At 37.2% G+C, this 27,554-nt stretch overlaps 2 protein-coding genes across 2 annotated transcripts in view; one reads left to right on the forward strand and one right to left on the reverse strand.

The window, feature by feature from the left end:
- Positions 1–27,159, forward strand: part of LOC141351610 (poly(rC)-binding protein 2-like) — a 125,013-nt gene extending 97,854 nt beyond the window's left edge. Inside the window, exon 5 of the mRNA XM_073858707.1 lies at positions 27,144–27,159. The gene's annotated coding sequence lies outside the window, so the exon portion shown is untranslated. The remainder of the gene's footprint in view (positions 1–27,143) is intronic.
- On the reverse strand, positions 6,431–7,644 carry LOC141351609 (E3 SUMO-protein ligase ZBED1-like). The gene is made up of 2 exons (XM_073858705.1): positions 6,880–7,644; positions 6,431–6,800 (listed from the first exon to the last, which is right to left on the reverse strand). The coding sequence occupies exons 1-2, from the start codon at positions 7,514–7,516 to the stop codon at positions 6,676–6,678; spliced, it is 762 nt and encodes a 253-aa protein (XP_073714806.1). The 5' UTR covers positions 7,517–7,644; the 3' UTR covers positions 6,431–6,675.
- Positions 27,160–27,554: the final 395 nt, after the last annotated feature.

Here is a 27,554-nt window from a genome sequence, read left to right on the forward strand (position 1 = left end):
ATTTTGAAAGTCGGTAGAAAATTGAGCAAGTTATGGTTATTTACTTATATATATATATATAAAATATTTCTTTCAATGACCCGCTGACTTCTATGGGTAACCAGCTTGTTTAAACCCTTGCGTTGCACGAGGAGACTTTACAGTGTTAAACAGTGTTACAGTATAGCACATGAAGGCTGCAACAATCCCCTATCTCTCCATATATGCTGACTGTACATGTACTCTCCTGTATAAAAAATAAAAGTGAAACCTGTGAATATGGAATATCCAGTTTGTAAAAGTCTTGGGCAGTGCATGTATATCACCTACATCATATAAGTGGATGTCACGACTCCTGGGTGATCTGTGGTGTGTGTGTATGTGTGCATTTGTTTATTACCTGTTGGTGACGGTTTCTCACTTCATTTAAAACTTATTAAGTGCAAAAATACAACTTCATATTATGCTATAACTCACAGTACACGTGCATAAAACATTGAACACTATCAAGAAGTACTTACATTCAATTTTAAGTGATTCAACTTCATATACAAGTCACATATATAACATATGAACTCCGAAATACTTTTTTGAACAGACATTAAAAAGCGAAAGGCAACGTTAAGTATATATCCGTAAATTATAATAATAATAATAATAAAATAGCTTCATAAATGGATCCCTTCTAAAACAAAACTCAATATATTAACAGATAAATGCAAGAAAACTTTTACAGTAATTATCTAGCATCGACAGCTTTACCGTTGTTTGTTTGTCTGCTCGACTCCCTCCTGTCTGTGCATCAACCGTCCGCTGCTCTCACGTGGCTTGCTCAAGTGCAACCACTCATATTGAGCAGCTCCGCTGTTCACGAGATTCAAACATGTAAATAATAATAATGGAAGTTAATATTTTAATCATAAATATGGATTTATATTACTCGTTTATAAATCACTTCATGGCTTAGGACCCAAATACATGACAGATATGCTAACTGAATATAAACCTAAAAGATTACTCAGATCATTAGGATCAGGTCAGTTAGAGATATCAAGGGTTTACTCAAAACAAGGTGCGTCAGCATTTAGCTTTTATGCCACCTGTAGCTGGAATCAGCTTCCAGAAGAGATCAGATGTGCTTCAACAGTAAACACTTTTAAATCTAGCATAAAAACACATCTGTTTAACTCTGTATTTACTGAAGGAGCACTGTGCTGCTTCACACTGACTGCACTTTTAACTCAAGTCACTGTTTTATTCTTTTTAACATTTTAAACAGTTTTTATTAAAATCACATTTATTTTCTTTAATTGTTATCTTTGTTTTTATTGTGATTTTATCCTGTATCTCTTATTTTTACATTTTCTTTTTTCTCTTTTATATATTGTTTTCTCGTTTCTATGTGAAGCACTTTGAATGACCTCTGTGTATGAAATGTGCTATACAAATAAACTTGCCTTGCCTAAATAAATCTCCTTTCATTCGCAAGAGACTCGACTCGGAGTATTTCCTGACAGTGGGTGCCTATGGCTAATACTACAGTCAGGGCTATAGCCCCTCTCTCTCTCTCTATAAGCTCATCTTATTATAAGAAAGTCTATTTCTTAATTTAAGATTAAATGTATATTTTGAGAACATTTTACTTATCTTGTATACATTTAAACCAGTTGTAGTAGGGGACTCCTAAGCATTATTATAAAACTTTAAAATACCCCCCAATTGATGTGCACTTTAACACGTTTACCTTGGGCCGATTTACTTTAATGTGAACAAAGTTGCGACTATATATTTACAATAAAAGTGAGTGTGAGCATGTGTACCTTGTAACTCGGCACACAGATTCCACCACAGCAAGAGACACAAGGTGCTGCATAAACGAATCTCTTTGACCGAGCTGTGAGTCCAGAGGTACTTGCAGATGAAGCGTGAACATCGCACAGCCCATTGCACAACATCAACGACGTCCCCGCCGGACCTGAAACACACATCTGTGCGGTGTCAGCCTCACTATTTAATTACTTTTTATAATTATGCCATTTTATACACATAAAAAATCAATCCCCTCCACTTGCACAATGTCTCTCTGCTGAATGCTTCATTCTAATTGGCTGTGTTGTGTTAGTGATGAGTTCATGTGTCTTCATTTGTCCAGCTTATTTAAATGCACTTCTATCTTGCAGCATGGGGAAACGGTGAACAAAATTCGTAAAGAGGTGAGATCCCCCATCAATCCTTTTTGCTTTTCAGTGATGATTGAAACTCTTGGTCTGTGTAAAACTGTTTATCTGTGATTTCATTGTCTTTGCAGAGTGGTGCTCTCATAAATATCTCCACCAGCTGCCCGGAGCGTGTCATCACCCTATGCGGACGCAATGATGCCGTGTTTATGGCTATTGCCATGATTTTAGATCAGCTCGAGAAGGTACAGTTTCAGTCACATTCATTAAAGGGATAGAAAGTAATATTCAGTTTGTTGTCATATAGAATTTCACTGCTAAATGGGAGTAGATCCTACACACTGGAGCTTTAAACATAATGCTAGCGAACAAGATGCTAATCAGATTCAACAAATTACGCTAAACTATGCTGAAAGTGGTACCGCCAGACCCGGAGATCAGCTGAATGGATTCCAAAATGATAAAAATCAATTGCTTTACTCAAGGGGAGGTGGAAAATGAGCTTAATTCCCCAAATGGTGGAATATCCATTTAAATGTTCAAAACTCCTGACTAGGATGCAATGGTTAAAGATTTTGATAGTACGGTTATAGTCTCCTAAATAATCATGGTTGTACGGTTATTATGGTTATTATGTATTCCAGTGGCGCAAAAAGTGGGTATGCGCTATATGCAGCGCATAGGGGTGCAGCACCATGGGGGTGCCAAAGCGATGGTATAAAAAAGTGTTTTTTTGTTTGTATTTTCGACATGTAGCAGCTGTTTTGCTTTTCTGAATCATTTCTGTATTTCCTCAACAGTATTTAAGATTACAAACAGTAATCTTTTTAGATTACAAACAGGCTAGAGTAGGCGCCCTCATAAGATTCCATTATAGAAGTTTGGATAATAATGGAATATCTCAAGCGGGCGCGCCGGCGCCGTGAGCGCGCTGAGCGAGCAGGTACGTACAGTTGTCACAGTATGCACACTGTTGTCGTCGAAAGATGGATTAAGCAAAAAGCATAATTAATTATTCTTCTAAATATCAATAAGCATCATTAATAATAAAAATAATAATAAAAATATTACAAATTGTCATGCAATTAATAATGTGCCTTTAATCCCACTCTCTTTAAACTCCTAAATAAAAAATTTTTGTTTCGTTCCACTTCGCTGGCTTCTCTTCTTTGCCGTCTTCCGTGAGTCAGTGGCGTAAAATGATGGCGTGGGAGAGGCAGAGACTTGAATTTATATGGGAGTGTAGGGCTGGGCGGTATGACGGTATGTTCCGTTACCGCGGAATAAAATGTCAGACGTAACAGATTTTTCTATTCCGTCTATTCCGCAGAATGCAAATAAGTGGGCGTGGCTAACTCTGCCCTCCAGCATGTTAGACTGAGTGTGACGGAGAAACACGTAAAATAGTTCACTTATAAAAAATGAACGAGTTATTTGTGTAATTTTTATAATAAGTGTCAGTGAATCCAGCAAGACTCTTGTCTTGCTCGCTCTCGCGCGCTCTCTCTCTCTCCTCATGCAGCAGCCGGCCGGTCTCTCGCATGCAGAGGTTTCTCTAGGCAAGCGCAAGGAGCTGCCTGCGACGCCAAATAAAGAGTTCTTCTCGCACATAATGCTAATTGTAAAGTTTTCTGAACTTTAAGCAAGCCAAGACAAAACTTGCGTTTATATCAGTGACACGTGCACTGCTGGAGCGATATAGTTTGGTGCGCCATTTGCTTATACAAACATATTTGATCGGAAAGACGAGAAAGAGATGAAAATGTTAAGGTCTAATAGAAAGTAAAGGGCGTCAAGACCTTAAAACAAACTTTGATCATCACATCATAGCACCTGTCACATTTATAATATCTAGAGCTTCTTCTCTCAGGTATTCTTAATACAGGTATTTATCCTGTCTGTAGGTTTTGCATATATTTATACTTGTTCATTTTACATATTGCATATGTTTAATGTAATGTATGCATAAATACAAAATACAATGAAGCCATACTTATAGCTTCAATAGTCTATAAAATTAATAACTCAATTAAAAACAAGAATCTGTCTAATCAAGACTTATCTGTTATTATCTTCTGGGCATTTTCACATTAACATTATTAACTTTAAATTGCTCATATTTTAAAAACTGTGGTGAGCATTTAGTTAAAAGCTATAGTGAGTGGTGTATTTCTGTACATTTTTATCATCAAAAAACAATTTAAACTGGAAAACATGTATACCGTGAAATATTTCGTTCCGTGAAAAAAAAAAGACTCATTCCGTGAAATAGATTTTTGGTCATTCCGCCCACCCCTATGGGAGTGTTATTCTAATGACGATCGTTTTCAGCTGCGGCATTTATGAAGGGCAGGTATTGCGTACACCTGAATTTCAAAGGTACGCACAGTTTCATAAATCAGGCGGTGAGAGGAGTGTAAGCATAATCTTACGCCAACATAAACGTTTCTACGCAAGAATGATAAATGAGGGCCATCCCTAGGGATGCTCCGATCAGGATTTTTGCAGCCAATACCGATTTGTTATCTTTGTGATCGGCTGATACCAATTCCGGTTTTCTTTTTTTTAGCTAATATGCAAGCTCTTTGATGACTGTAACTTTTAAAAATGTTTCTAGATAAATTAAAACCACAGATGTTGCCTTTGTTATATTACTTGTCTTGCAGTAATTAAGTATATTATTGTTTTAATAGAGAATCAAATAAATAAGTACAACAAATATTTCTTCTGCAAAGAGATATTTAATATCACTTTAAAAAGGTCTCTTAAAAGAAATGTAAATTAAACACTTTACAGTCTTTATTGTATAAATGAAATATACACGCATTCATATGGAGTATAACAGTTCTTTAGTCAAGAGCAGAGAGCGATTATATTGAGATGTTACTGTAGGATATTGCAACTTTAAGACATGAGAGAGAGAGATCGCTCTGTTCACGGGTACCACTGATGACAGGCTGCTCTGTGCGTACGCGTCGGGTGTACGCAGACAAGAGCAGCTGTGAGGAAAATGAAAGTTTAAATTTGAAAGAGAGACTATAGTCTCAATATCATTTCTCCTGGTTAAATAAAGTTTGCTAAAACGCTCAATACTTTAAAACGCATGCAAATAATACACTTTCGGCATGAGGATGCAATTGTCAATGATAGATATGTGTTTTATACGGTGTTTGATGGGGATGTAAAGACGTGTTGCGCTGTTGACCGGAGCGCGTCCTCACATATCTCTGTAAAGGCAGAGAGAGAAATCCAAATCTGCATGTCGCACATGAGCAACGGGTTGAACAAATGCTCGCACTACGTAAAATATTGTCTCCAATTGCAGGCGCGTTCAGGATCCCTATGATGACAAAAGTAAACCAAAAGATCGGTTTATGAGATTTGCAAATTTAGCGAGTACCGATCGAGTCATTTAATGCCATTTTTCGTCCGATACTGATCGACCGTTCGGAGCATCCCGAGGTTTTACTTTGGATAATTGTGTTCAGGTCTGGAGCATAAAGTTCAGCTTAAGTGCAGAGGATTCAGGGCGCTTGAGAGTCATGCTCAGATACGGCTCAAGATTTGACATGATTTGTCTAGTGTGAATACACCAGTTTTATGACACATCTGTTTTTCATCAGAACATCTACAGGGTCATGTCCAAAAGTACCACCAAATCTAAGCCCCTGGTCACACTGCGCATTGTGGTCCCATGATGGCCAAATTAAGCGTTTCGAAGCATTATTGCTTTCTGATACAATTGTGTCGAAAATGGTTCATTACTCGAAGCTTCATTCAGATAGAAACTGCAGCACCATCTCCTGGTGAAGTAAATGTAATGCAACTAATAGACTTATATCTCAACGCCCAGTTTATTACGTGTTTACTGAGGCGGTCAGAGTTGACACAGTGGTTTGAAACTCATTATGTATGTGAATTTGACAGATATTGATGAATTTCATGTGTTCAACTCCTTGATAATAAAACATTTAGCATGAAATGTGTGTGTGTAATTATTTCTGTACACAATGAAAGAAAATCATAGACCACTACAATGTGTGAAAACTTTTTCTTGTTTAGCTTTGGGAAGCAGCAGTAATACCTTGTTTACTGGTGGGACAGATAATTTTGTATGTTAAAAATTATGTGTTTGGGTAACTGGATGTAGTTGTATAATATAGCAGAGTTTTTTTTGAATTTTCTGTTTTTGAAACCTGTTTAAATGTAACAATGTTTATGTTTTCTAATGAATAATAATCATAAATAAAATGTGGCAGAGGGTGTGCTTTGGGTACATGAAGAGGGCTTAGACAATGATGAGGAATGTATTCATTAAATATTATGGTTTTTATTCAAAAATATTATTTTCTCCACAGTCTTTGGTGACAGACGATTTCTTTTTTTTGAAACTATTTCACCAGCTTTAGAGAATATTCTCTCGCATGGCACAGATGATGCAGGGGTACACAAAAACAGTTTAGAAAGCTGGTATAAATGAGGATATATTGCTTTGTGGGTGGACCAATAAGCAAGAGGGTCAGCAGAACGCTGCAGTGGGGGATCGGTCATGTAGCGCTGGACCTCTTGCATCTGATGTTGCACTTTTGTTCCTCCTTGCATTACTTGCATCGTTGTCCAGCAGTTCCCAAAGGTTCAACTGATCTGCAAGAGAAATTAAAAACAAAACCAACATGTTACAAGTTATGCATTTTTTAGTTACATTTTTGGATATTTACTTTACCTTGACCTGTACTTTCAAGATTCTGTGCTGTATCTGGCTGTGCTGAGTGGCTAGAGGTTTGATGAGCAGTGTCTCTGATTAATGCTGTGCATTCAGATGTTAGTCGTCCAATTGCCGTCTGGGCCTGTATATGATTATGAAAACCAAATGTTTTAAATCTTGGATCTAGCAGTGTAGCTAGTGTCAAAACACTTGTTGATTCAAGGGCTGAAAATTTATCTGCTAATCTTCTTGACAGATTCTGTCCCAGCTGCATTGCAGTGTCATTGGAAATGGTTTTGAGGGTTTCATTTATTGTGTATCGCAACATTTTCATCATGGGAATGACCTTAGAGCCAGATACTCTCTTCTCCTCAGAAAGTTCAACGGTGGCCACCTGGAATGGGGCTAGCACTTTCATGCACTCAGATATTGCAAAATATTCTTCTGATGTCAGAGGAGCCACATCAGTTCTCAGTGTAGCCAGTGCTGCACCCACTGGTTCTCTCTCTTCATATATACGCTGAAGCATTAAATAGGTACTGTTCCAGCGTGTATCAACCTCCAGAATCAGCTTCTTCACTGGACGTGCCATTTGTTCCTGTTTCTCTCTGAGCCGCTCTTTTGCTGTGGTACTGGTCTTAAAGTAAGTCACCATCCTTCGTGCTCTTGTTCTAATATCTTCCAGACCAGGAGTTGCATCAAGGGACTTCTTGACTACCAAATTCAAGGCATGTGCGATGCATATAACATGCCTAATCTTTAAGTTGTTGGCAATGGCTATCATATTTGAAGCAGCATCAGTGACCAGGGATTTTATTTTGCTCTGTATACCCCATTCTTCAAAAAGCAACCTCTTGGCCTCTGCAAGGTTCTCCGCAGTGTGAGCTTTTGGAAATGACCGTACCCCCAGAAGTACTGTGGCAAGGTTATCCTTGTCATCTACATAATGGCATGTAACGGCCAGATACGCATCCATATTAATAGAGGTCCACATATCTGCAGTTAGGCTCACACCCTCTGTCTTCTGTAGCTCAGCCATGGCCTTCTGCTTCTGCTCCTCATATTTGTGGTCCACCATGACCTTCAGAGCCTGCCTGGATGGTAGTGCATAAGTGGGGTCAAGCTTAGCCACAAATGCTTTAAAGCCACTGTCATCCACAATAGAGAAAGGCTGTGAATCCTCCACAATCATGTCCACTAGAGCCTCATCAAGCTGTTGCTTGCGATTCACTGGACAGAAAATATGCAAATACATGTTAAACTTTAAGTAAAGTTTATTCATACTGTAACAGTAGAAACTATTCCATAAATGACCTACCTTGAGAGCTGGAGTTTTCCATTGACCCTCCAGACTGCTCATGCTTAGCCCTATAATGCCTCAGCATGGAAGACGTATTATTATTATACGCCAATTGCTGATCACACACCAAGCACTGAACCTGTAACAACAATGTTGATCTGTGTGAGAATCATTGCAATTACATATAGGCAAGGCAATTTTATTTGTATCACATTTCATACACATAGGCTATTTTTACATTAATGCATTCATCTTTTAAAACGCGTTACTTTTACTACGTTTACGCATTTCATTTACGCTACACCACCGTTTTCGACCCTCATAAACTGATTTGTTGGCAAACGCTGCAGACACTGTTTTAGTTTGAGAACTCAGATTTTGCGCTGCAGTGTAAATGAACGTAGACCGATTCTTATAAACGAACAACTGATGTTAACGTGACAGTGCATCGTTTTCAAAGTAAAAATTATTTTTATTCAGGTAAATGGAGGTTTGCAACGGAGGTTTTGCCAAAAATAGTAAACATCTACCAACCAGATATTAAAAACGTAATATCAGATTGTTTTAACATGTATCCATATCAGGGCCGGCCCTGGCCAATTTGCTGCCCTAGGCAAGATTTCACCTGGTGCCCTTTAGAATCACAATTGTGTTCCAATCATTTTGTTCATAAACTTACACGGAAACAAACTGCACAGATTTGTCTTGTTTTCTTTATTTAGAAAATATTTTGGAAACACACACAAACACACGCACACGCACACGAACACGAACACATACACACACAATACCCTGTTACTCAGGCATTTGATCTTGACATTGTTAAAATCTTGTCTTTTTTACATGTTTTAACACTGTACATTTAGCTTAAAATATTTAATTGTGTACAAGAAAACAGCTGTTATTAATGAATTATTAGTAGCATGTTGTAGTGTCTCGGGAGATTGTGCTCATTGTTAAATAGCTCTGTGGCTATACTGCACTGAAGCGGCAGTTTAAAATATAAACTCAGAATTCAGCGAACGTCAAAAACAAGAAAAAAACAATAAGGCCAAGACGCGAGATTTAAATTACGTTACACGGACCATGTATAAATTTCAATGTTTCTGGACAGAAATACCAACTTTGTCTGGTATTAATAAGCTGCACATTGGAGCGCCGGCTGCTCCCCGCGGTGCTGAAGACGCGTGATGGCACATATACACAGACATCTACGTGCAATCTATTGGAAAGCGGAGGAGTCATTAGTTGGGTTAGTAAAATAACGAAATTACAGCTTTAAAATAGAAGAAATTTTTTTTGTAAAGAGATATTTTTTTTAAAGTTTAAAAGTGCAGAACTCTTCTCAAGGGGAAGAAAGCTATACTTTTCCCCTTACGTGCAACCTATCGGAAAGCGCAGATGAGTTAGTTGGGTTAGTAAAATAATGAAATTATAGATTTAAGTACAAAATAGTATTCATATAAAGAGAAATATTGAAATAAAAAGTGCAGAACTCTTCTTAAGTGGAAGTAATAAAGTAAAATAACGAATAATAATTATATAATAACGAATAATAGTTTCCAATAGGTTGCACGTAAATATCTGTGCTGCCCAGTACTCCGTCCGAGCGTGTCTTCAGCACCGCGTCCAGCACTCCAATGCGCAGCTTATTAATACCAAACAAAGTGAACAAGTTGGTATTTCTGTGCAGAAACATTGAAATTTAAACATGGTCTATGTAACATTATGTAAATTCCGCGTCTCTGTCTGATTTTTGTTTCCGTTTTCTTGTTCTTGACGTTCGCTGAATTCTGGGTTTATATTTTAAACTGCCGCTTCAGTGCAGTATAGCCACAGAGCTATTTAACAAGCACGATCTTCCGAGATACTATACTACTAATAATTCATTAATAACTGCTGTTTTCTTGTGCAAAATATTTAACTATAAGTATTTATATATTTTATAATATAAATGTTTATATACATATATAAAAAAAATAATAATTTGGGCGCACGGACGCCCCAAGGGGTCGGTGGCGCCCTTAGCATTTGCCTATTCCGCCTATGCCCAGGGCCGGCCCTGATCCATATAGATAATGTCTTTTTTATATTTGTTTGAGTATTGTTGGGTTTGAATATTGTTGTAATGTTGTTTATGTTTTGTTAAATTTAGTTAGCTTATTACGAAAGAGAGACTGTAATTATAAACGCCGACTAGGGAGTTGTAAAGGCCAATATGAAGGGAGAATTGTAATGGGTGAGACATTATTTTAAGTTTAATTTAAGTTTTGTTTGCTACTTTAAAATAAAATTCGTTTCATATAATTTGTCTCTTAATTTTAATCGATGTTTTGTTGATAAGTTTTGTGAATATCAATTAATAAAACAATAAAATCAACGTCATATTAATATTTAATGCCCGTTTGCGCTTTTTGCTTTTTCTGTGTTGCTAGCGAAGGACCTGCTTCATTTTAATTTTTATTGATCAATTGCAAAGTTCAAAGTGCTTCACGGAAATTAGAAATCAATCTAAGAGAAAAAGCATTTAAAAATCACAAATCATACAAATTGATTGAGACTTTGAAATAACAATGTAAAGAAAATATTTGTGTTTTGATAACATTAGTTTATTAATTATTTTTTGTTTTACAAAAAAAATCACACAAAAATAAAACTATGCAGAAATGCCAAAGAAATAACCTTATTCGGGGAAATAAGTTGAAAGTGTTCCCAAACTTGGGAACGACTCCTCTTTCTCGCTGGCTCCATCACAACAATGAAATAATCTCAATACAATCTCCTCAACAACAACGACAATCCAAACTCCGACTACTATAACCCACGGTATCGCCATGGTTTGGCTTCACTTTTATAAGAAATACAGCCGCCACGTTTCAAACCGGTCAACCCCGGATCGGGCTGTCAAAGCAGTCAGGTGGTTCGCTACAGGAGTGAACCAGTAGGTGTGTTCGAGATCATCCGGCGCTGCGCAGACCGATGGTTTGCCGCTTGCAGTCGAGGGAGGAACTGAAGACAGAGCCGTCAAGCCGGACACCTGCTGCTTGCATAGTGACGTGTGCGCCGTGTTTCCTTGTTTTTAATCGCAAATGAAGTGAATTAGATGCTGAATTTGATAAAAACAAACCTTTTAATAAAAAGTTGCAACCAGAAACATTTTATATCGAATATTTTAATTGCTGCTTATACTGTATACCCGAAAATAACAGGAAACAAGTCTATATTATTAAAATACCAATAGAGTTTGGAATTTTCCTTTTTATTTTATTACACGACACAATATAACATATTTATGCATATTAAAGTGTTTTTTCCTGTTTTAATACATGAATTTATAATGTTTATTAGTGGAACTAAAGGTTGGATTAAACTTGAAACGCACGTGATCGTTGTCATCAGTGAGGCAGCCAATCACGTAAAGCTGTTACGTCATCACAACTCCGTGCAGCCGCTCTGGAGAAGCTGCACTGGCTGAGCTAGCCGGCTACTCTCGAAACGCTCTCGCGGTACTTAAAAACCATATGACACAGTCACGTGCCTGCAGCGCCAGCTGAAGTCGGACAAACTTACTAACCAAAATGCACTGCTTCAAGTCAGCCGCCGATCGGTCTGCGCAGCGCCGCATGAAGTCGAACACACCTAGGCTGCGTCCGAAACCGCATACTGTATAGTAGGTACTGAATTAGATGAAGTACCTACTTACTTAGCGTTAAAACAGTAGGTACTGTATAGTATGAATCCTGGTAGTATGAATGAGATTCGGACGTACTACACCCGCCATGTTGCTACATCACGTGATATACGTCGTCATCACGTCATGTCATTTCAGCGCGAAAACAACCGCATGCCCCGTCTTCTTCGTTGGATAACTCCTCTCCCGGGGCATCATGGGATAGTGAAGCGTCCATCGTATGCACACTGCAAAATCTAACCGGAAGTAGTAGGTCATCCGGGTACTTTTCGCATACTGTTTTTCGAATACTATGTATTCGGACATACTACTCGCCTCGCCTACTGCTTTTCGCGTACTATATAGTAAGTAGTAGGCTGTTTCGGACGCAGCACTAGTGTATTTGCTTCAGACGTCATTTTCACGTGACTAGTGACGTAATGATACAAGCTCCGAAGCACTGGTTCATTGTAAAGACATTTCGAGTTTGAAGCAAGCTTCGGAGCCAGACGTAACATCACTACTTGGAGCACGCATCAGGTAAGATTTGAGCGCTTTCACGAGCTCTAATCGGCCCCGTCTCATCTCAGATGAAATTTCAGACTCGTTAAACATTTATTATGTAAACGTGTCGGTTAAATTTGGCAAAAAAAACCTAGTAAACGCGCGTTAAGCGGTTATTTGATGTTTACGCAGTCCTATTAATTTGAACGAGGCTCAAGAAGTCAAGATAATATCGCGTGCACGCTATTCTTGAGCAGCCCTAGAGGTCGAGCGTGGATTAAAACGATCAAAATTCAAGAGAGAGCGGTGATTTGTGATAATGTATGAAAAACGTACTACTGACTAAAAGTGATAGTACTACTGCTGCAATAAACAAAACCATATAAAAGGCTGGAAAGTCATTTTAAATGGATTAAATGCTTTCATGCAGCAGTTAAATTCAAATCTACGATTTACGATCAAATATGAAACTGTTGGGACCTCGTCGGAAATGATAGCATAGTAGTCAGTTTTGCTTTCAAATAACTCAACAGCGCATTCAGCCACCCGAGTTCAATACCCGTCTCATAGTTTTCTTCCATTTTGCTTCGAATTTCTTTTATTCTTTATATACTGTACTAATATAACACATTTTAAAAAGACAACCTGTAAGCTATTAGAATACCATGTATACATTATAAATAATAAAAACAAGCCAGTACGGCCCTGTATATGTTTAAAATATACTATGTAACTTATATGATACATATTTAGCTGAGGAATGATTAAAAAAAAACTTTAAATTTAACAGTTGTTTTTTTTGAATCTGGGGCACATTTAAAAAGGGGTTTTTAAGATTGTAATTTGTTTTATCATAGATCAAGGTCAGTTTATTTATATAGCACCTTTCCAATAGCCCTAAGGCTAGCCAAAGTGCTTCACGTAAAGGAGAAAATAAAATGCAATGTACGAAAACTAATTCATAATAATGTGTGTAATTCATTGGTCTAAACATTTCAGAGGCTTATCACATACCATATAATTAAACACTGTCTATATTGTATTAATTATTATTGTAACAAATTATGTTAAATTTAGTATATAAGTTTATTTTTACACTGATGTCAGAGAGTCAGCTGTAATATCATGGCATTTACAGTTCAGTGTTAGTAAAAGTCTAGTTAACCAAAATCTGAGGCTTAGCCTGGCAGTTAGCCTGCCGTGGACCAGGCTAGTTTCTAAGTATACGTTGCCATAGTTCCTGAGTTCCAACATTTTCAAGTTTGTTTAATGAAACCAAATCGACTGACTAAGTCTGACTTCACAAAATAAGCCTGGCTTATTTCGTAATCTTGTTTTAGGAACAGCCCTTTGGTCTTGAAATATGTGCGTATTTGTAAATGCTTAAAAAGTTGGCTGCCTGCAAGTAGTACCCTCTGAAAGGTATTTTTGGCTTTTTTTAATTTGAAAATTAAATGCTAATATAAATTATTTCATTTTTATTTTCAGTGTGATGAAGCATCATTCATGCCAAATTGAAAAATAAAATGCAATTGATGATTTGACATTTCATTTTCAATACAATCTCGAGGTAAGACTGACAATATTAAAATTAAAAGGCAAATGTGAAAAAGAGGCATTTTATTAAAGGACAAGTTTGATATTTTACACTTAAAGCCCTGTTTTCAGATTGTTTATGATGAAATAGAACGGTTTTGACTGAAATTTGGACATATGATGCTGTCCCGAAAATTTTGGGGTGTTTCTTGTATCATCTCACACCTCTTAATGGGTGTATAGGTGCACTGGAACAATCCTTCCTAAAATGCATTAAACTTTCGTTTACAAAGACGTGAAACTCACCGAGTGGTCAGGGCTGTTCACTGATATGTTCACACAAAAATCACTGCAAAAGATTCTTTCCAACAGGTGTTTTAGCATTTGTTGTAAACTTGTGGACCTATTTTTTCAAACGCCTCACACTCGTACATTCTTCCGCTGAGAGCTTGAATAATAAACACTCCAGCCCCACTGGCGATAATCCGCCTTTGCCAATCGAGCTTTGAACCGGTTCACGGAACAAAAACGAAAAACAGAAACGTTTGATGTTTTGCAAGGAACCGAAACAAAACCAGAAAATTTTGATACTGATGTGTGAATGATGTCTTACTGGTAAAAAGACGGAACGTCACTGCATGTGTTAACAGCACATTTTTGTATTTACTGGTAAATTCATTCTGGTAAATTCATGGTAATTTTACAGAATTACTGTGTGAAAGAGGCTAATGTTAAACTCTGCATATTCTTTTTACAGTTTTTCAGGTTGTTATTCTATGAAAGATATTGTACAAAAATGGGTTATAGGTAAGCGATGACGCACTAAAAAACGTTGGGTTAAGATTAATGGGTTAAGTATGGACCAACCCAATTCTGGGTTTTTAACTCTTTGGGTTGAATTTTTTTTTAACCCATCTGTTAGGTAGAAATAACTTTTTGGTTGGGTTGAAACAACCTAATGTTTAGTTAATGTTTTTAAAGCTGTACGAAATGTTTCAAAGTATCATCTTATTTTTGTGAAATTTTAGTGGTTTAAATTGTTTTCATACCTTTTATTGTACCTTTCAAAGATTTAATCGAGAAGGTATATGTGTTGTCCATGAACAATAAAAGAGTACATAGCCCTACACAAACAATCAAATTTCTGATTAAAAATAAGTAGAGCTCTATAAAATCTGTTTTGATTTTTTCCCAAATTCTGTTTTAAGTTTTGGCAATTACTTTTTTACCCTTTACTGTTATTCTAGTCATAAAAAGAGTGTGCCGTTAATGATTAAAATGTACACGAATACAATAGGAATGACCTTATTGAGGTAAAATTTTTTCACATTCCCTGTTTGCATTAGGGCTGCTCGATTGTAGGAAAAACAATCAACTTCATGTTGTTTTTCAGTGCTCTATTCGCCAAATGTATCTTAATCGACTACAGTATGAGACACAGTAGCGCAACTCTCGCTATAGTTTACACATTAGGAGTTCTGATCTTTGAAGGGCATATAGGGTTGATCACGTCATGTTTGACTGAAGCTTGACCGGACATATTCAGCAGAATGCATGTCTGTGTGTACAGAAAGCTGCTCACTGTAGCCCCTTTTTCAGTTATATTGTTTATGAAACTCTTTTGAAATGCGTGCAAAAGATCAACTTTCCCTATTTAAGTTTGCGTATTAATCCGCGAATCGCATGCGAGCTGAACTGTGGGTCATGATACGTACCGATCACGGATCAACTGCGATCTGTCACAGCACTATTACTTTCAGTTTCATATGCGCCAGTTTGCGTGTTGGCTTGATGAATAGATCACTCATCTGTCTTGAGGCGTGTTGGAGTAGAGTCATCATATCTGGCTATAACATTTTTAGGGCTGCACGATTTGGAGAAAAAATTTGAATTGTGATTCTTCTGATCCAAATTGCGATTCGCGGTTTAAAGTGTGATTTTGGTTTTTTCCTAGAGGTTTTTTTCGTCCCAGGGAGAGTCAGCCAACTTTGGCTTAACTTAGCACTTTACTGTATAAGCTACATTATTAATGTGCTCACTTGTACGGTTTAACCTTAGCCGCTATTTTACTGCTTATATTATCTATTGATTTTCTGTGTTCTCCTCTACATCTTCTCATGTAAAGCTGCTTTGCAACAATTAACACTTGTGAAAAGTGCTTTATAAATAAAATTGAATTGAATTGATTTATTAGTATATAATAAACAAGCTAAATCCAGGTTTGTTGTGGTGGTTTTAACAGCACCAAAGAAAGATGCTGTTCTACTGTTTATTTAAAACCTCTTAAACATTGTACCAAGGTGTCTGATGGACTTTGCTCTTCTGCAGACACACTTTTTTTAATCAAAGAACATTAAAAGAATACAATTTAACAATTTAATTAGTTTTATTTAAAATAACATATAGGGCTATAGGCCAATGTATTTTGACTGTCACTACAACAATGCTTCTGACAAGCAAATGTTTAGTTTTTTCTATTAATCATAAGACTATACTCATCTTCTTTTACTTTTCAGGCATCTGTAATATATACATTTATGTTAGTTATTAGAATCTATGATTTAACATTAGCAAAAATACAAATAAAACACTGCACATTCCTCACTGTACGATTTTAAATGTGGAGCTGCAGAAGTTTGTTCAGTTAAGAGTAAGGAGTGATTTTAATTTTTGGTGTGTAATGAACATTTCTAACACAGAAAGCACCAGGTTACTGCCAGTTTAAGACCCACGAGAGCTTTAAAACTGCTCTGCTTCAATATAATGATAAACATCCAGCTGCTTATGTTCACTTAGACAAAGAAACTTAGTTTAGTGATCACGCGTGTGCTGACTACTCGCTGTGTGCGCGCTTCATGAACCCTCGTGCCTGCAAATATACTTTTAAAGCGGTGCGGATGTGCGCGTGCAAGTAAGTATACTGTACCTCTTTCGTCTGCTGTGTACCAGGCTTTAATGAAACCTGCTTACGCTCTGATGAGGCACTTGTCATTGTTTGCGATGCATGACGAGAAACGGACGTATATACCTTTCTTTAAGTCCAACATTACACAAAAGGAAAATGTTTTCACGCATTTCTGTCCTTTCATTTGCCAATAAATTAGTTATAATGGGTTTTAATGACATTCCGCGCTGTGCAGTTAATTCCATTTTATATGCTTGGATTTCGTGATTCCGTTCGTGTTTTCCGCATCGCGGAAATCATATGGCCGTACACTTTGTTGGGGAGTTGAACTGCTGCTCGTGCTCATGTTTTCCAAATAGCGTTATTTGACGTTCAGTCAGCACCTCAGTGTTAATGCCCTCTATTGGTTTAAACTGCATCAAACGTACAATGCGCATGAAGCGAACTGTCAAAAACTGCGTACTAGGGCTGTGTATCGCCAACAATTCCCAGATACGATACGTATCCCGATACAAGGGTCCCGATACGATGCGAATCACGATACAATACTATTTTGAATTACATTTTTGTTCAGAATTTAGTAACATTATTATTATTATTATTTTTATTATTTGTTTATTGTAGATTGAATAAGCAGTGTTGTAACAGTTGTGTTTTTGCCATTCATTTATTAGCTATTAGAAATATTTAAAATCCCAGAGTTAGTACTTAACTTATGTTTTTTTAAAAGCATATTTATAAAGTGCCTTACTCTTGTCTCTCATTATTCTACATCTATGAATATATCTATAAACATGCAGTCAGACTTAATACTATTTAATAGAAATCAGATTGTTAATGTGACAGTTATAGTTTGAAGTAGCCCTGTATCTCTTCTCTAGACATACACTTTTCACATGCAAATCTTTGTCGTGTTTCTTCTCAAATGCGTTAGTACTGTTTTATAAGAGCATGGCTAATAAAGCCCTTTGCAGTAGTATAGGCTAAGATATCTGCGCTTTCATACTGAACTCATTGACTTTAATGCGCGCGAGAGCGAGAGAGCGCGCGTACGCGGCTCACTATGCAGACATGTGCGCCAGCGAGACAGACACGCAAAGTGAAAGTATACCCCGCCACCTTTAACTCTACATACTCCGCGGGACACATGCGTCCTTTCCATATGGATCACGGATCAACAGCAATTCGTCACGTTACTTTCAAAAGTACATCCGAATCGATAAAGAAGGTGCTGTATCGATGCGCGCATCGTCAGGCGTCTATGACGATGTATCGTCGTATCGATATTTTGAACACAGCACTACTGCGTACTAGATGATTGTCATATTTGATAGTTCTGAATCGAAATAACCGCAGCTCTTGCGATGCAAAAATCGCATCCAATCAAATCGCGATTTCGGTTTAAAAACGATTAATCGTGCAGGCCTACTCTCTAGGGGTGTGCATTGGCACTGAAAGAAGGAGGTGCAACACTGAAATCTGTATTTCTCCTGTCTCAGCAGAAACTGAGGAAATGATGCACGACCATTCAAAAACATGCCTGGGGTTCTAGCTATACAAAGCTTAATGCAAATGGATGAAGTGTCCCTTAATGACTCGCCCTCATGTCGTTCCTGACCTCCGTTCATCTTCGTAAACACAGTTTAAGATGTTTTAGATTTAGTCCAAGAGCTTTCTGACCCTCCATTGAAAATGTATGTACAGTTTACTGTCCATGTCCAAAAAGGTCATGAAAACATCATTAAAGTAGTCCATGTGACATCAGTGGGTCAGTTAGAACGTGTTGAAACATAGAAAATACATCTTGGTCCAAAAATAACAAGTTACGACTTCATTCACCACTGCCTTACCTGCGGATTTAAAACTATACAAATGATTGATGTGGATTAATTTCATATGCATATGTATAAGTGCTGAATTATCTGAATATTTCGTTCAATGACCCGCTGACTTCTATGGGTAACCAGCTTGTTTAAAGGGGACATTCCAGATGTTTTTAAGATATTAAATAAATCTTTGATGTCCCCAGAGTACATATGTGAAGTTTTAGATCAAAATACCCTATAGGTAATTTATTGTGGCATGTTAAAATGGGCACTTTATGGGGCTGAGCAAAAATGCACCGTTTTTGTGTGTATCCCTTTAAATCCAAACGAGCTGCTCAGGTGGGCGGAGTCTCAAGCGCTCGCGCTGTAGACATGACAGAGCATAGAGACAGAGCGCAGTTATGCAAATTTGAAAACCACGCCCACCGGGGGGGAAAGCAATCCAACCGTCTCCATTGACTTTGTATTGCGAGAAGCCGCCTCCTTGTCATTTCTGGCTTATAACAAAAACTGAATAATGCCTAAGAGCTGCTGTGTGACAATATGTACAGCTAACAAGCCAAAGAACCCAGAAATAAGTTTTTATAAGCTGTAGAGCTTTAAAACCCAGTCTTTAAGGAGAATAAAGTGGATCGCCGACTACGTTTCCCCCTAGTGGACGCAGTTCTGCTAATAGAAGTACTATGAAAAGTTGCCTGTATCCATTTTTGTGTCTTTAAACGCTCGTTTTTTTGAGGTCGACAGCTTATAAAAACGTATTTACAGATTAAACTTAAAAACAGAATAATAGCTAAAAGCTGGTGTTTGACAAGGTGTACAGCTAACAAGTCAAAAAAAACCAAATACGTTTTTATAAGCTGTCGACTTTAAAAAACTAGCGTTTAAAGACACAGAAATGGATACAGGCAACTTTTCATAGTACTACTATTAGCAGAACTGCGTCCACTAGGGGGAAACGTAGTCGGCGATCCACTTTATTCTCTTTAAAGAATGGGGTTTTACGGCTCGACAGCTTATAAAAACTTATTTCTGGGTCCTTTGGCTTGTTAGCTGTAGATATTGTCACACAGCAGCTTTTAGTCATTATTCAGTTTTTATTTATAAGCCAGAAATGACAAGGAGGCGGCTTCTCGCAATACAAAGTCAATGGAGACGGTTGGATTGCTTCCCCCCCCCTGGTGGGCTTGGTTTTCAGGTTATGACGCGCTGTGCTCTGTCTCTATCAGGGAGATTTTCTCACGAAAGAAGTTAGTGAGGGATGTTAAGCATTATATATTTGAACAAGTTTAAAAAGTCAATCATCTGTTTTATGCATACTAAATACATGTTTATCAGCAGATGGGGAACATTGTGGAATAAAAATAAAGACTTTTAGGTCTCATCGTCCTGCCAGTGTTTTAAACCGGCACAATGATTTTCAGCATGTTACCACAAACACTCAGAAGTTTACTTTCTAACCAAACCACACAAGCACATTTGAATGATCTGTAATAAAACAATACGTTTAATGCTTAAACTTTAGAGAAACAGATCAAATGACATGTTTAAGTTTATTGTGATTGAACACATTCGTGTTTCTGTCAGTCTCTCACTCTCTATCTATCTTGTAACTCCTCGTATTCATTTGAAACTTGAGAGAAACATTAAACAACACATTTAGATTTATGCTTATTGTGTATGATAGTGAATACGCGTTGTTCACTCACTCTGTCTCGTGCAGTACATTAATCCTCATATAAATTCATATAAACCTCAGAGAAACATATTAAACAATATACTTGATGAAAGTGAACCGTTGCGTTGCTCGCTCTCTCGTTGGTTCGCTCACTCGCTCTCTCTCTTGCACTAAGATAACATTTATTCTTTAGAACGTTAATTCAATCTTTAGAAAGATTATTAAAAGTACTAGTTAGGCAAGACAAGTTTATTTGTATAGCACATTTCATACACAGAGGTCATTCAAAGTGCTTTACATAGAAATGAGAAAACAATATATGAAAAGGAAAAAAAGAAAATGTAAAAATAATAGATACACAATAAAATCACAATAAAAACAAAGATACATGAGAATTTAGAATAACAATTAAAGAGAAAAAAAGTCGTTTTAATAAAAACAGTTTAAAATTTTAAAAAGAATAAAACAGAAGTAAAAGTGACTTGAGTTAAAAGTGCAGTCAGTGTGAAGCAGCACAGTGCTCATTCAGTAAATGCAGAGTTAAACAGATGCGTTTTTAATCTAGATAACCCCCTAACCCTTATCTTATTTTTTCTTATCTTAAATGCAGACGCACCTTGTTTTGAGTTAACCCTTGGTATTTCTTACTGACCTGATCCTAATGATCTGAGTAATGTTTTAGGTTTATATTCAGTTAGCATATATGTCATGTATTTGGGTCCTAAGCCATGAAGTGATTTATAAACGAGTAACAATACTTTAAAATCTATTCTATATGTAATCGGGTCCTTAAACTGGCTTCCTGTTACAAGATTAAAAGTTATAAGATTGTAGGCTCCTGTTTGTGTTTGAGGGAATACAAACGCGTCGTGCTGTCAGTCATTCTTTCTCTCCGTCTCTCGCACTCGCTTCATGGTTGGATAGCGCAGTTGAAGGGGCGGTATCTTTATAATAAGATCCCTTAGCTACGTCATGCGGGGAGCGAAATCGCATGACCTATTTATTCACATGCTTGCAGAGAGAGCCTTACCAAAACAAAGTTACAGGGTTGCTATTTTTCTTATTTCTGGGTTGGTAAATGCACTGGGGACCCGATTATAGCACTTATAAAAAAGGAAAAAGTCTGATTTTCATGGAATGTCCCCTTTAAACCCTTGCATTACACGATGAGACTTTACAGTGTTAAACTTTTGAACGGTCATTAGCTTATTTTACCATTTAAATATGAGATGTGGTGTGTGTGTGTGTAACAAAGCTGGGGAATACCAGGGTCTTGTAAAGCAGATTTGTAATTTTGGTAATAAATGCCAATGCAAAAAATAAATGTCAGTAATTCTGTGTGTTTCAAGTGTTTGTATGTTAGATACTGCATGAGAACATGGAAGGACTCACAATTACTATTAAATTGCTCGTGCATGGAAAAGAAGTGGGCTGCATCATTGGGAAGGTGGGTTTGAATATAACAGGCAGCTCGCTCACTCGTAGCATTGAGTTTTAATGTTTTGCAGTGTCAGCCTCCCTATTTAATGACTTTGTATATAAAATTGCATAATTATAAAATCAATCTCCTCCACTTGCAGAATGTCTCTCAGCCAATCAGAATGAAGCATTCAGCAGTGTTGTGTAAGTGATGAGTTCATGTATCTTCATGTGTCCAGCTTATTTTAATGCACTTCTATCTTGCAGAATGGTGAAACCATGCAGAAGCTCCGTAAGGAGGTGAGATCCCCCATCAATCCTTTTTGCTTTTCAGTGATTGAAACTCTTGGTCTGTGTAAAACTGTTTATCTGTGATTTTCATTGTCTTTGCAGAGCGGTGCTCTTATTAATATTTCTTTAGGCTGCCCGGAGCGCATCGTGATTAGTGGTCGAAACGACTCGGTCTTTGAAGCTGTGGCAATAATTATTGATCAGATTGAGAACGTACAATTACAGTCACATTAATTAAACTCGTTGCGCTGTTGACCCTAGCGCGTCCTCATAGAAAATAGACACGCATCTCTGTAAAGGCAGAGAGAGAAATCCAAATCTGTATGTCGCACATGAGCAACAGGTTGAAAAAAATGCTCGCACTACGTAAAATATTGTCTCCAATTGCAGCAGCATTCAGGATCCCTATGATGACAAAAGTAAACATAAAGATCGGTTTATGAGCTCTGCAAATTTAGCAAGTACCGATCGAGTCATTTAATGCCATTTTTCGTCCAATACCAATCGACGGCCGACCGATCGGAGCATTCCTAGTTTTTACTTTGTATTCACACTAGACAAATCATGTCAAATCTTGAACCGTATCCGAGCGTGACTCAAGCGTCCTGAATCCCCTGCACTTAAGCTGAACGTTATACTCCAGATCTGAGCACAATTATCCAGTTTTATGGCACATATTTTTTCATCAGAACATCTCCAGGGTCATGCAAATGAGTGCGTCAAAAGGGACGCCCCCTGTCACGTTGCGGCTAGTGGTGCCATCCACCCAGTGTGGCTTCATTATTGGCAAGGGCGGTTGTAAGCTCAAAGAGATCATGAAGGAAAGCATGGATATAATCTTAGCCTCAACACTTCATGTTAGAAGTGAAAGTTCAAGTTTCATTATGCTCTTCTGTCTGTGTGTGTAGTCATCTGGGCTCACATAAAGGTGGATGTTGATATGCTGCCCAACTCTAAAGAGAGAGCCGTTAATATCGCTGGGACTCCTGAGGCCATCAACATGTGTGTCCATAAGATTTGTGTGGTCATGTTGGAGGTACATGATAGTTCTCTAGGAAGTTTCTTGGTGTTTTCAGACTTTTGTAACTCCAGTTACAAAAGTTATTAAATTATAATTCTTTTTCATACTGAAGCCCTAAATATAGTTATTTAATGGTCAATGAATCAGCTAATGAGAAGAGAGTTGCGTTCGACCAATGATGTGTCTGAATTCTGTTTGGCGCATCGCTTGCTTCCGGGTTCCTCTCACACACGTGAGAGTCGGGTAGTCTGCACGTGCGACAGAAAGAGAGCAGATGTAGATGAGGGATTCCAGAGAAATTTGAGGAATAAGTTACTTGAATACTGAGCTTTTACTCAATATTGAGAGAAATGGAGACTAAAACCCTCTTCAGAGTAACGGTTGAACGATTTGAAATTGACTTTTGTTTTTGTTGCCTATGGACTTGGTCTTCATTCCTCCTGTGCCTGTGGGGGTGTTGGTTTACACACGATATGGGAAGCCAAATTATCTTTTAATGTAGCCAGCGCATTACTCGTCGTAATTATATTTTTACTAATAAGAATGAAATTAAAGAGCTCTACAATTGAATTTTTAGTAACAATTGAATTACAGAGCTCTGCAATTACACATCTTTAATGTGTATTTTTACTAGTAATAAATCAATTAAAGGCCAACAAGACGGAACCGCGCCATCCCCGTACCAACCCAAGTCCTTTCAGTTTTAGGATTTTTTGCAACCGGGACATACCAGCAGTAAATAGGCGACAAGTAACTAACTGTACTTTTTGTAAGGCAAACCTTATTGATTTTGACACTCCTATTCATTTGTCATAGGTCTGGGATTTCACAGCCATCCCTACTGCCATAATTCCTTACACTGTCGGAGAACAGGCCAATATTAAAAGGCAATTTGCAGCAATGTCCGGTTTCCTCAATGTAATCGGTGCAATTGACTGCACTCATATTGCTACAAGGGCTCCATATGTAGATTAATTCATTTATGTGAATCGCAAACATGTGCATTCAATAAATGTGCAAATTATATATAATGTCGCGGCACGATGGCCTGGTTCTACACATGACTCTCTTATTCTAGTGCACAGCAGTGTAGGAAATGGACTTGGAGCAGGTGCCGTTCGTGATGGCTGGCTCCTGGGTAAGTAAACACATATAGTTGTTTTGAGATGACATCAGACTTACACACAGTTTGTCATTCTTCTTTAGTGATTGCTGATTGGTTGCTCTTAATAGAAGGCACGACTTTTTTTGCTTTAGTGGCTATATTGAGTGTTTTGAAACCCCCCCCCCCTCAATTCATAGCAATGCTAGTGCTTCATCTTGGTATATCTAATATCTTTGGTTAAATCTGAATCTCTATCACCATGTTAATGGTGTCTTTTTTTTCTCCACAGCTCAACAGATTACCACAGCAGGATCCTTTTTATATCAGTAAGTCACTGGTAGCCAACGTGACCATGAATCAATCTTAATACTGACCAGGGTTATTATAGTTTAAAAAAAAAAATAGGTTTTATTTTTATTTTGTTTTGTAATGTGTTATTTTATTTCAGTTTAGTTTGAGTTATTTTTAGTGGTGCATAAATAGTTTTGATTTCATTTCTATTTTTCAAAAATCTTTACTTGTAGTTTTTATTTAGTTTTAGTATATAGTTTTAGTCTTTAGCATGATATCATGGTTGTGTACATACACCTTGCCAAATCTGGAAATGTTGAAAATACGATGAGAATAAGACGATTTAAAAAAATAAGTTTTGTTTATTTAGTCTTGTCAATCAAAGGCCGGGACAAATACCACACCAACCAACACTCTAAATTCTGTTGTGTTATTTGGGTAAATATAATATATATAAATATAAATATATATATAAATATATAAATATATAAATATATAAATATATAAATATAAAAATATAAAAATATATAAAAATATATAAAAATATAAAAATATATAAAAATATATAAAAATATAAAAATATATAAATATAAATATATATAAATATATATATAAATATATATATAAATATATATAAATATATATATATAAATATATATAAATATATATATAAATATATATATAAATACATATATAAATACATATATATATATATACATATATACATATACATATATACATATACATATATACATATATACATATATATATATATATATATACATATATATACATATATATATATATATATACATATATGTTTGGTTATAAATAATCATGTTTGGGTTAACAACAACCCAACATATGAGTTAAAACAACCCAGCATTGCATTGAAACAACCCAGCATATGTTTATTTGTAAACCAACATTATGTGTTCTGTCCAATATTTTCCCAGCATTGGGTTAAAAATAACCCAGATAATTTAGAGTAAATCAGCACATCCTACTTGTACAAACTGTGCACAACAACTGAAAATCAATGCAAAGTTTAATGTTCTGTCTATGAGTGTCCACTTCTGTACCAGAAGAGATCGCTGTACTAACATAATTTTCTTATTTGTTGATTAAATATTAATATATAATATTATTTGTTGGTTATCCGCAAAGGCATATAATAGTTTCAGATTAGTTAAGCGGGCATTCTGTATCATAGCAACCAAAAAGCGTCAGCTAACACTTCCAAGCACCCGGTTGGCGTCAGCGTTTTCACCCATATTTAACGTTTTAATGCTTCCGTGTACAGTACACTGAGATAATTAAGCCTTTTTCAGTTATTGTAATGGTTTGCCAGCAGAAACAAATTGTCTTACTAAACTAGCTGTTAGCAACAAGATGATGTTTTCTGAACCGAACTGTTGGCTCGGGTGGCAGGGATCCAGTGCACTGACAGCGTCATACACATCACGTGATGCTGCTGTGCAGGTCAGGAGTTCAAATAGACTGCCACCTATTGGTCATTAATGATTCAGCAACATCTGCTCATTTGCTTATGATCTGGTAATATGAGTGACTCAGTGTTCAACTGCTGATCCAATAACATTAAAAAACGAAAACGCAATTTTTGTTTTCCAAAATTTTAGTTAAAGTTAGTTTTACAGGGACACATTATAGTTATAGTTTAGTTTAAGTTTTTATTTTATTTCAGTTAACTAAAATGCAGAGCCGGCGCCAGACCATAACTAACAGGGGGGCACTTGGCTTCCAACGGAGGGGCACGCAATAGCAACAATAACTTGCAAAAACAAGACATTAAAACACAGCAAGCACACATTCATACAACTGGTACAGACTGTCAGCTCATTTCCCGTATTAAGGGCAAAAGACCACAAACTATGTGCAAAACTATTGAACTTCGACCGCGGCGTGAGCGCAAGCTGCTCCGCTGCGCTCGCGCTTTGCTCGACGCAACAACAAACCGCCCTCGCGCGGCGCAAGCCATTGAAATGAATGGGTTTCATAGCGCAGCGCACACCGCGTCCTAGCTTTAAAAACGCCGCTTTACCATAATCACGTCGTAATCCTGTTAACGGTCTATAGCCACACTTCACATTTAAGCTTACGTAATTTAAAACAATGCTAACTTACCTTTAAAATAGCTGAAGACGGCGTGTACAAACATTAAACTTCCTTAAAACTGTGTCCTGTAGATTTGTAAATTCCACCTCGACCTCTAATCTCTGAGTTTGAGCCAGTCTGTGTTTGCATGAAGATGAAGCAGGCGGTGCAGATTTGTTCTAATATCCATATTTTAAATGATCCATAAAATGCCGCGAAAAAACATGTTGCTAGTATCAAGTCACAAATATGCTAAATACGTAAGACGGGTGAGATGCGGCAATACATCCAATCAGAGAAACTGGTCTATTTTAATTAAAGAAAACCTATATCAACTATATTTTCCTCATTTGATTACATTACAAGTCATGAAACATTCAATGTTTAATTTATTTTAATTATTCTTGATATATATTAAATTAATAAAAAACTTTGTAGGGGGGCACAACAACCTGTTTGGGGGGGCACTGCCCGCGAATGCCCCCCATGACGCTGGCCCTGCTAAAATGTTTTTTCACTAATAGTTTCAGTTTTCGTGATAGTTTTCGTTTACGATAATAACCCTGATACTGACACACTTCATTCATTATAAACTGACTAATTCAATGTCTTTCTCTCCTGAAGCTGATGTGGATGCTACGGCTAGCTCTCATCAACCAAATGATGTGAGTTTACTTTACTTCAGTTTACATCAATTCTAAGCTTTCGTCTTCATCGCTCATACCGAAGAGGAAACACGTCCGGAAGACCAACTGATCAGACGCCAACAAAAGCTTAACACAGACCTTTCCTCACCAGAGCGGGAAGCTGTGGAGGAGTTGTGTCCCGGCATTAGCACCAGGCGGTACAGCATGCCTCACATCACCCTGGCTCCAGGCACCCGGAGACGACCGAGGCACGCAACGAGCGAGCACCCATCTCGATGCAGCTTCACGGACCGCTGTCTGGCGAACGGAGACGCCATCGCCCAGCATGAAAACGGTAAGACTCCGCTTGTCATTGTAACCTGCACTACTTGCCACATGTACAGTTTAG

This window comes from Misgurnus anguillicaudatus, chromosome 20 (assembly GCF_027580225.2).
Source record: "Misgurnus anguillicaudatus chromosome 20, ASM2758022v2, whole genome shotgun sequence".
Classification (NCBI taxonomy): domain Eukaryota; kingdom Metazoa; phylum Chordata; class Actinopteri; order Cypriniformes; family Cobitidae; genus Misgurnus; species Misgurnus anguillicaudatus.